This window comes from Chenopodium album, chromosome 22 (assembly GCF_948465745.1).
Source record: "Chenopodium album chromosome 22, dcCheAlbu1.1, whole genome shotgun sequence".
Taxonomy (NCBI): Eukaryota; Viridiplantae; Streptophyta; class Magnoliopsida; order Caryophyllales; family Amaranthaceae; genus Chenopodium; species Chenopodium album.
The window spans coordinates 8,785,285-8,797,114 of record NC_137855.1 but is presented as its reverse complement, the minus strand read 5'-3'; the positions used below and the strand labels follow the sequence as shown (position 1 = coordinate 8,797,114).

Below are 11,830 nucleotides of genomic sequence, written 5' to 3'. Positions count from 1 at the left end.
TGGTAAGAGGAAGCTTGAGGAAATTTATGTGCGTTGGATTGCTCCACCTGATGGATGGGTAATGCTGAATACGGATGGCACTTCGAAAGGAAACCCAGGTAGTGCGGGGGCTGGAGGTGTGATAAGAAGCCATACCGGTGAGCTTCTTGAAGCTTTTGTGATGAGGTGTGGTATTTGTACTTGTACGCGGGCTGAACTTCTTGCGGTGATGAGGGGATTAGCTATTGTGTGGAATGGAAGACATCGCAAGGTAATGGTGAGAGTTGATTCGGAAGTGGTGGTTCGTTTGTTAGTGGATCCAATTCCCACTAACTCCCCTTTTATTCATATTATCCGTAAGTGCAAAGCTTTGATCGAAAGGCAGGGCTGGGAAGTCACGATCGGACATTGCTACAGATAAGCCAATAGAGTTGCTTATTGGTTGGCAAACTATGGGGTGACGATGGAGCAAAATTTAGTCATCTTTGAGGCGGTCCCGAAGGATCTTCTAACCGTTTTATTGGAGGACTTGAGGGGAATGACGATACCGAGAAGGGTATCGAGGATTGAGTAGTAGTAGTAGTAGTTTGTTTTTGTTTGTTTGTTTTTTGTTTTTTGGTTTTTTGCCTTTCTAATTTGCTAGTTTCTCTTTGTTTTTGGGGCTTGCCCCTCGTTCTCACCAAAAAAAAAAAAAAAAAAACAAGTAATTAATCATGAAATCCACAAGTAGTAAATTAGTAATAATTAAGTATGCATTTATTATTGTATTATGCATTGCATACAACTCAAAAGTATATTGCTCGTATGTGGGTATATAGTATTTCCTTTTGCGTTAAAATAATATGTCAAAATAATAATAATAATAATAATAACAGTAATATGTCAAAACTCAAAAGTATTAAAACTCAAAGGCAAGGAGTGTCATATCGCCACGTGTCACATTTTTTTTCTTATTTAGCCACGTTTGTAATACCCTAATTTTTGGAAATATTTTCTTAGTTATTACTTTAATTATTTGAAATTATGACCTTGGTCAATCCATACTTTATTAACGTTGTACGACGTTTTTAAATTAATTATTTTGTTATCCAGATTTTATCTTAATAATATTTAACAACCTCAGCTTAGTTATTATCTTATTATTCACAACTAATTTCTATTTTGATATCATCTAAAATATTTAGTTGTATTTTAATGAAAAACTAATTTAATTATCAATTAATTACTTTCTTAATGATTTTAGTATATTATTTTAAAAAGATAAATAAATAAAAAAAAACCACGTACAACTCTAGCCTAAAGTTAGGTGGATAGTAGTTTTTTGGCTAATTCTTGATAAATCTTCAATTTTTTATCCCTACTTCTACCAAATCAACACTTATCCTATTTCTCTCATCATCTTTTCATTTAATTTTCACATAAATTAACTTACGCTAAATTGCATCCAAATTCACTTAACTAATCAAACTTATCTTAATTCTACAATTCCTTGAGCTCTATCTTTTTAACCCTTAATCGCCTATAAATAGACCCTTATTCCCCCTCATTCACTCACACCAAAAATCAAAAGTTCTCTTCTCTACTCTTTATCTCTCACGCCCTCTTCGTCCTCTATCTAGCTTAATTAATAAACTCTGCAACCCGCAACCAAGTTGTTGCCACCAAACAACTACCTCTTTCACCACCATCGACCACCCAACTACCGCCACTCTGCTGCCAACCTTTTGCGGTGACTTGCTATCAAGGAGGTGCAGTGTCACGTTCCTTCCTTCATCCTTCTTTTTGCCACAAGTCTTGATTACTATACTATGATTATTATTACTTACATTATCATACTAATACTATTTCTTTAAGAAGCTAATGAATTATTTTTGACACTAACGTTACCACTTTGATACTAATTAATAGCACTATCTTGATACTAAAATAATTTGTTTGATAAGGTTAATATTTAGGCCGTTCATGCACAATAGAATGGTGTTTTGGTTTTGTATTATTTTGTTAACCTTATATTAATTAAGGTTATTATATTTGTGTAGGAGGAGTCTCTCGATCGTGGTCAAGTTTAGTAGTCGTACCTTATTGTTCTCGTGATCAAGGTACGTATAGGTGGCTAGGTCTTTGATACAATGCGTGATGGTAAATGTTTGTTTTAATAATTGTTTGAAGAAACGTATGAATATTTAAGTTAATGATTTTCGTGACGAGTTAAAATATATGATTTTATGATTTAAAGGTTTGATCTCTAAAAGTGTTGTTTGGTTTAATGAAAATTAGTTTAATTTATAAATCACTTGATTTAATTAATTTGCAGCTTATTATGAGCCTGAGTATTTGGTATTTTAATTGTCCCTCTACCCGGGACTGGTTAAGTAAGACCATGAGCTTTGTATGATCTGGTCTTTCCTCGAGTATAGTATAACTTGCTTGGGGGGTGTGCACACTTAGGTGAGGAAAAATTGGTTTTGAATTATATTTTAAAATTGGAAAGTTTATAAATTGGAAATCTATTGGTTTGGAAAGCTTTTATTGATGAACATTACTATCCTCGGAAGGTTTAATTTTAGAAATTCTAATTTCGAATGTGACTTGTGACAAGTTAAATTTAAATGGTTATTTCGAAAGCATGTTTGTCTAATAAAAGTATTTACATGCCTTGCACTTATACGTACTTAGCGTTTTTGCTAATCTATTTTCCTTTTTATTTTGGTTCGCTCTGTTTACCATTTTGGTAAGCAGTCCTGATTTCAGGTGTGAAGTTGTTCGTGCGCATACTAGAGTCGGGATTGGGATCACATAGTTAGGAGTTAATTTTATTTATGTATGGACAAGTTTTTATTGGTTTATTTTGAAACAGTTATTATGGTTATTCATATTATAAATAAAAGTTAGTTATTTTTCCGCTGCAATTTAAGTAATTTATAAAGCCTTACGTTTTCACGTGGCGGTAATACGCCCAAGTCTATCTCTACCGTATTTGTATACATATAAGTTTAGTAATTACGTAGAGGGAGATTTGGGGGTATTACAACGTTATCGATCAAATTGCCACATAATCAATTACATGTACATGTTAAATACGTGTCAATAAATTGTATGATAAATTAATTAATTGTATTATAGTATTGATCGTATGATAATCAATTAAATCAGTTGTTACAAAAAAAAAAACAATTAAATTAATTTTCATCACCCAAAATAAGTTTTTTAACCGGTGTATTTATTTTGAGCTCAATAAGAACGATGAATAATTACAAGGTACTTTAATTGCTTTGACCTACTAATTTGTAACCGGCATGTATTAATGTGATTTATTTATTGAAAGTTTTCCCATCAAAGTTTAAATATTTTCCAGCTGCGAAAATGTATTATACCAACGTAAAAAAAAAAAAAAAAAAAAAAAAAAAAAAAAAAAAAAAAACGCGGGGCATTGCCCAAGTCACTTACTAGTTGCTGAATAAAATCCATACCAAAAAAAAACAAAAATCAACAACTCAACAAGTAAATTAATCATGAAATCAACAAGTAGTTAACTCTTCTTCATTTGACTGTTATTTTTTGGTGCCAATCATACAACATACTTCTTCTGTATTTGTAAGTTGATCACACTTTTGGTGTTCAGTCATTAAGCAAGAGATGTTTAAGAATTTTCCCTAAGAAATTTGAAATTTCTATTTGATTTACGAATTTTATTAAGGTGAGTGTTAAGCATTAATTTTATTTGTAAGTTGATCACACATAATAGTCTTAACCAAAAACCTTGTTCAAGTCTGAACAGTCATATGAGATAATAAAAAACTAGTCATTTGACTGCTCGCCCGCCCACCGTGGCTCGAGAAGTAATCAACCATGGCTGACCTTAGCTTAATGGCTAGTATGCAAATTAATACAGTATATGGTGCATCTGAATCATTGAAAAGCCCCTTGGTAATTTGTCCACCATGCTAATTCATTGCACATATATAAATATATTAATGGGTGAATGTTGCTCAAGAATAATAGTGTACCTTAAATTTTGCATTCATAGGAGTTTGTTAGACATAAGGCCCACTAATTTGGGCACTGTCACCAAAATGGATAGTAGACTATGGATTATTGTATAAGGTTATTGGGGAAAAAAAAAAAAAACCAATCAATTTATCATTTATAACTAGATACTAAAAGACACATAAGCAATGACATAAGTCATATTATCATCTCGATCTTGATTTGCCTTTTTTTGGAAAGTATGTAAGCTTTTAATGAGAAAAACAAATAAATATAAATATACCTTAACTATTGTTAATCAATCATAGGCAAAAATTTAGATTTTAGAAAGAATAAGGCCTTGTTCTTTAGAGCTGCTCTACTCTACTTTGCTCTGCTCTACTCAGATCCGCACTGTGTGGAAGCCTATCTCTGCTCTGCTCAGTCCTGCTCTGCTCTGTCCTACCCTGCCCTGCTCTGCTCTACTCTGCCCATAAGCTCAAAAGAACAGGGCCTAAGAATAATATCACAATAGGAAAATCTAGATCTTGTCAAAAATTCTAAATGATCATTACAATGTGTAACATAAGTTGGTTTAGATGTACAAAGCCTTATTTACATGCAAATCAATTATGGCCTGTATCTTAATTGTAAGAAGAGTAAAATAGCAATAAACTGCAATAAGAAAAATATCATTTAGACTATACTAGTTGACACGTATTTCTTTTTAGGAAGTTTCTTTTTAGTTGACACGTTTCCTTTTTGGGTAAATTTTTTACCTTGCATTTACTAGCTACCCCACTTGCTTTTTCATTCTCTATCACTCTCTCTCCTCTCCTTAATATATGTGCCTAAATCAAACGCGTCAACTAAATAGAAACGGAGGAAGTATATGTTAACAATCCATTAAAAAAAATTACAAATATTTGATTAACATAAAAAATATTAAAAGTACATAGACATAATACATTAAAGATATGATACATAATGGTTTAGTTCTTAAAAACAAAATCAACAAAAAAATGTATTATTTTTTACTTACATATACAACAATACCATATCTTTAATATCCATCTGATTAAACGGGCTTGGCCCTCATTTGCACCCCCAAAAAAAAAAAAAAAAAAAAAAAAAAAAAAAAAAAAAAAAACTTTAAAATCCATCTACCGGTCGTATATATATAGTTGCGATCCAATGAGAAGATTTTTAAAATGAGAAGGATGAAATGTGCATAAGTTTTTCACTAAATGTGCAGATTTTTTTCACTAAATGAGCAAAATAGATTTTCAAAATAATAAAATTTTTGAAATTTCTGGAAAATCAGGAAATGTGCACATTATGTTCAAAATTTATGCACATCAAATTTGGTTCAAATTTTTTTTGCATATTTAGTTCAAAAAATATGCACATTTAGTACAAAAACTATGCATAAAAATCCTTCTCATCCTTCTCATTTTAAGGAACTTCTCATTATATATATATATATATATATATATATATATCCATCTCCCAAATCATCCCTTCACCTTATCTTTGCTGAATTGAAACTATTTTTATTAGATACCCTATAGCTTTACAGTTACAAGTCATTTTCGGCGGTCCATCGTGCTTGCGGGTTCGGTTGTGCTTCTAGCAAGTTAATCACTTCGTTGCTCATCCTTCTCATTTTAAGGAACTTCTCATTATATATATATATATATATATATATATATATATATATATATATATATATATATATATATATATATATATATATATATATATATATATATATATATATATATATATATATATCCATCTCCCAAATCATCCCTTCACCTTATCTTTGCTGAATTGAAACTATTTTTATTGAACTAAAATTATTTTTACTGATTTTCAATTATAGTGTTTTTCTTCTTTATAATTATCAAATCTTACTGAACTCAAATTATTTTTACTAAACTGAAATTATTTTTACTAATATTATTTTTTTAAGGTAAAGTGAACAGGGCCTGAAAAACTTTCAAATGCACCACGTATCCCTAAGGTTTGTAACAAAAATGTATCAAATATCCTGATCGTCTAACAAATGCACATATCATTGATTCATTGACATGTCAAACTATAATAATACCCACACATTGACTCACTTTTAGTACTTTATATTATTTATGCAATAAAACCGCCAAAAGCATAAATTACATCAAAATTTGAACTCCATTGATTGTTATAAATCCTAAACTTTTGGGTGTTAGAATTTGATTTATTTATCAAGTTTACTTGATAATTAAATGGTTTATCATTTAGTAGCATTACAATGTATTAATTTAATAGAATCTGATGCTTAGGCGGGTCTCAATTTAACAAAATTAACATTTATTATGAGTTAGGGGGTATTTGGTGTAATTTTTTACAAACCTTAGGTATACACGGTGCATTAAAAAGTTTTTAGGAGTACACGGTGCATTTTTTAATACCTCAAGGGTATATGGAACAATTTTTTCTTTTTTTATTTAACCGTCCAGTCATAACAATAATTATTATTATTTCTTATTTTGTTGTAACAAGTAATGACTTAGTAAAATGTAATTGAGTTTCAAAAAAAAAATGTAATTGAGTTTACATTTTAAATATCACCTTTAAAAACTTTAACGTGGTTATTTGGCGTTTGCATCAAATTTCATATTCTAAAAACATCCATTTAGATCTTTTTAAAGAGAAAACCCATCTAACTCCATAACTAACCACATTTTGGTGTTGTACCATTCTGAAAATTGTCAAAATAGACCAAAGAGTGGGCCTATTACCTAAAAAGGAAATCAAAAAGAAAATAATGTTCCACTAGAATTAATCATAAGTCGATCCATGCAAACCAACATCATCATCATACATAAATGTTATTCTTTCATTTTAAATCCCATAACTTTGGCCCACGCCCTACTAATAAAACGTCCTATTGTCACCCCATTCACCATTTTACTTTTAAGCATTCAAATTTTGGTTAACCTACCTCGGATCCCACTATTTAAACTTTGCACCGAAAACGTTTTAGCATGATTTGACAAACTCAAGACAAAAGCTACAAAGGAACAACCCCACCTTTCAAACACCCTCCAATTATCATCAACTAACATAGATTATACTTCGGATTTGGTGGTGAGAGTCACAAAGGCGAGTGATAATAATGTTCGTGTAAAAGGTATAAACTTCTCAAATAACATATAAGTTTCTCACGTTGAGAAAATAAGAGAAAATTAAATACTTTATTAGGCTAAGGGATAACTTATTGTCATATATTTTTGGGATGAAACCTCTTTTGATCTTACAAACCGGACTCTCTTTTAATTGCAAGTGCCGCCCAGATCCGTATTTAACAGTCCGTGAAGATTGATCAGATGATCTAAAGTCATAGGTATAACAACGGGCAAACTCAATAAATAGAAGGGGGGAAAAAAACAGAAAAACATACACTTGCAATCAAATATTCTGTAATCTAAGAATATTGTCGTATTTATTGACCAAAGGAATCAACATAAGACGCTAAAAATTTATTAAAATCACAAGACATACAACACAAATACACAATACGACCGACCTTACAATATTTAAAAAGAAAATAATCAAGGAACAAAAGCCATGAATGGGCATATCGTCAAACAAAATCCAACAACAATGTAACAATTATTTACATAACATATGATGAACCCACTTATAATATAAAAACTTGATACCTAACCCATTAACATATTTATGCGCACTGTTACTTTTTTTTTTCTTTTTCCTTATTTTTTGTCTTTTTCCTCTATATTCATGTGAACCAAAGATAAGACCCCTAAAGACAAATATTATCCAAAATAAACATTAATGAGATATGAGACCAACATCCATGGACCAAAAATAATACTCCATAATCTAGTAGGAGAAATTGTGGCTAGCAATGGTGTGTGATATGATAATCTATCCACTTATATCGAAGCCTTTGCGTTTTTGGTGGTACCACAGTGGTGGTGACGCCTCCCGTGGTGACGACGGCCTCCTCCAAATGTGACAGGGTCGAACTTCTTTAAGCGGTCCGCCTCCTTAGAATCAAGAATGCACTCGCTAGGAGGAGTCTTGTACCGGGCCTTGTCATAACAATATGAGTAGGTCAAATATTTCTTCCTATAATTTGCCATCTTGATCCTTTGTGAAGGGGTGATGCCACTTGGTATTAAGCCATCAATCAATGAAATATCATCACATTTTCGAGACCTCTCGATTGGATCAACAGCACAACCATGGAGAACGAGGTCAGAGAATTGGGCAACATAAGGGGCATACCTATAGTCCACTTTATACTTCCCACCATTGGTGGCCCAAGTCGAGGCATCCCATATCGTAGCATACAATGACATTGGTTTTGAAGGAAAATCACGCTCCATTGCTGCTGTCCTGTTTATCTCCCTAATGGGAACATCATCCACATAAAATCTGCAATGGATTGGAAGAACAATGATATAACATCAAAATAGTTAACATCACAAACAATAAAATCATTTTGATGCTTTTCGAGCTGTACATTTTCGATATATTGGAGTTTAGTGGAATATATAAATGACTTGGATTTGAAAAGCATATAAAGTCATGAATTAGATGAGGGTCCAATATTCTCTAGGTCCATGTTGAGGCAGAAGGAAACACAATTGCCAGAGAGGTATCTTAAAAGAGATCAGCATAGACCACAGAAAACCATATGAGAAGCGCCCCCTCGGAAAAAAGAGGTAGGGGATACTACATCAAACACCAGATAAATTTCAAGTTGTCAACAAAGATATAACATCAATAATATCTAAAGCTATGCTAAAGTCCAGGAAGAAACCACCAAACGTGACTCGGAATTTCCACCTATACGATCATGACATACGAATACACGTTAAAAATATCAGTATATCCTGGGCCTGTGAGAGACTAAGACCAGAATTATTCACATTATTTACACCACATCATGAAGATAATCGGACCGAATAAAATGCTACATTATGCTTCTCAGGAATTAGTTCTCCATTGATGAGAAAGAAAACTTTTTTAGCCTATTAATTAATCAAAACTTTAGTGCCGAAAAAAATAAGCAGAAGTGCTTAACAGTTGTCTGCTAGTAATTGACATTCCAAATTAAGTCATTATCAATAGTGAAGATGTAATCTAACTACATACTCCATACTAAAAACTAATAATCCTGCTTTTGTTGTTTTCAAATTTCAGCAATTGTATTAACTACTACTGTAACACAAAAAGAACTATCAAGAAATAAAGTAAAGTTGACAATGTGCAGGACATCAACAACATGATAGATTACAAAACGAACACGACACAACACAACACAACACACCCAATAAACAAGAATAGAATCAAAGAGAAAAAGGAATTACATTATTTGATCCTCTGTCCATAGAATGCTGTAACGATGAAATTCGTCCGAAGGGTCAAACCCCAATGTGTATCTCTCTTCTCTACCTACACTCGTGCTACCATTCCCATACACATTGGTCTGAACCCTCCATTCCTTGCCACGGATGTTCCCTAAGAACTCGAAATCGATCTCATCATGATTTTTCTCATACATATCACCATTAGACATCTGAAAATCGAAATAAACCCACAAATAAACACCACTACTACGCATGTTTAGCCTACCAAATTGTTGCTGAGATCATTAACATAATCCCATATATATATGAAAAAATTGAAAATTATTGTAAAACAAGTGTTCTGTTTCTGAAGAATTTGCACTCAGCTCATAGCAGACCAAGATGATTATAACTTCTGATACAATATGTAATTATGATTAACTAAATTAATTACAACATACATGAAATTTAATTAACCAAGACTCGACATTTATGAAAATTTACTAATTACTACAGTAATTATCATAATCAGAGCTCAAAATCATCAATTAATGAAAACCCATTTAGCAATATACTACTAGAAACTTCTACCCAACAAATTGCAGATTAATTTAAGCAAGAATACTACTCAATAATCAACAAAATTAAACAGGGGAACATTTCCAATGAAAAAAATAATATTAAAAAAATTAACTTACATAGAAGGCAACGACAATCCCAGCAGTATAATCAGAAGGTAATTTAATCGAAGCACTGAAAAACCCATGTAAGTAGAGGTCATGTGACATAAATCCAGAACCTGGGAATATAATTTTTTAACAGAAAATGTTAGAAAAATTACCCAATATTACCAAAAAAAAAAATTAAAAAAAAATTAATTAAAACCCAGAAAATCAAAGAGTTAAAGTAGCATGCCTGTTCTTTCATCAAGAGAAAGAAGAACAGATTTTCCATCTCTAACAACCATAAGATTATCATCTCCAAAGAGATGGGAATAGCCTTCATCAAATGAGATTATGGGTAGATTATTATTACTAATTACCTCAGAATTAGCAATAATCTCCTTAAAAATACAAAAAATTAGCAAAAATGTTGAGATTAACCTATTTCTAAAACACCCCATTATTTTTAGTTTATTTGTGTACAGAAAAAGAAGGTTTATTGTTTAGGTGATGATACTAAAACCTCCTAAACCAGGCAAATTTCTGAGCAAAAGAAAAAGAATGTTGGAGAAGAATGAATGAGAGAGAAAGAGAGGAGCAAAAAAGGGTAAGTGAGAAAGAGACACTGTGAGTGTGAGGAGGAATGGTTTTATTGGTGGAGGGTGGTGGTAGTGAGTTTTTCTACCCTTTACTCTTTTTATTTTTATTTTTGGAAGTTTTATTATTTTATGGAAGAAATTTGAGATTTTTAATTTAATTTTATTTTTGGGGTTTGTTTTTTGTTTTTAATAATGGTTGAAATGTGAAATTTCCTAACTATGCTTCTAGTGGGTTGTTTTTGGTAACCGGGTTAAGTATAAGTGAAGGCAAGAGCAATTCCAAGTTTCCAAGGGTAGCATGTAGCAACAATGAAGTAGTTTGGCTTGGCACATCACATATCTAAGGTCGAGTTACAACATTTTCTAATGGTTAGCTTTGATTAAAGTGGGCACTTGTTGTATCGTGTCAGCATACTCGTGCTCAAACAGGTCGTGCTTTACATGGGTCAAAAATAATTGTGTAGTGTCAAATTCGTGTTGATCTTTCATAAAAAGGAGATCATACACGACCAATCTCACACGTAACTATTTTTATATGTTTGGTCAATTGGTCAAAAAGAAGTAGGTGAGACCATAAATTAAGCTCATGTCAAATATTGAATATGAAGTCCATGCACGGCTCATGGCCCATCTGTGTGCATCTCGTATAGTGTTAAACTTGTGAGGAGCTCAAGTTCGTTGGGCCATTTTCGTGTTGTGTTTGACTGGCCCTAGCGCAGTCGTGTTGGCCTGGTCCATGCCCATTATATTCTAATAATAATATCTTATACCTTGCATAATCTACATTAAATATGCTAATAAATAATTTACAAGCATTGTAGCTTAAATAAGCATGGTGTTGTTTTAACTATAAGTTAATATTACAAGTAGATATGTTAGATATATAGTTTGCAAGTATGTCTTTAGTTATGTACCATACTACCATTGCAGATGCTCTAAACGAGTTGTTCATGTTAAGATAATGCTTGTTCGTGATATTCATGTAGGGAGTGTTTGATTTGCAGAGTGGTATGAGTTTGGAATTAGAAATGAAATCATAGTGATTTGGGGTTTGAAGTTGATGTTTTATACTACTATTATGTGTTAAGAAGTTTTTCAATTTGGCATAAAAGTATTGTTTGGGACTTTGGGTCATATAACATTCTTAAAGATTGTTAGGTAGCTTATAACTTACAAAGTTCAATTTCAATAATATTTTTCAAGTAAATTTTAATTTAGGTTAGGTAATATTGATAGATGTTTATTCCGATTATTTATT

The 11,830-nt window shown here is 31.8% G+C and overlaps 1 protein-coding gene across 1 annotated transcript; it reads right to left on the bottom strand.

Annotated features, from left to right (window-relative positions):
* Positions 1–7,451: 7,451 nt before the first annotated feature.
* LOC145604627 (putative xyloglucan endotransglucosylase/hydrolase protein 28) lies at positions 7,452–10,675 on the bottom strand. Its single transcript, XM_081660529.1, has 4 exons — positions 10,227–10,675; positions 10,010–10,110; positions 9,333–9,541; positions 7,452–8,394 (listed from the first exon to the last, which is right to left on the bottom strand). The coding sequence occupies exons 1-4, from the start codon at positions 10,432–10,434 to the stop codon at positions 7,890–7,892; spliced, it is 1,023 nt and encodes a 340-aa protein (XP_081516655.1). The 5' UTR covers positions 10,435–10,675; the 3' UTR covers positions 7,452–7,889.
* Positions 10,676–11,830: the final 1,155 nt, after the last annotated feature.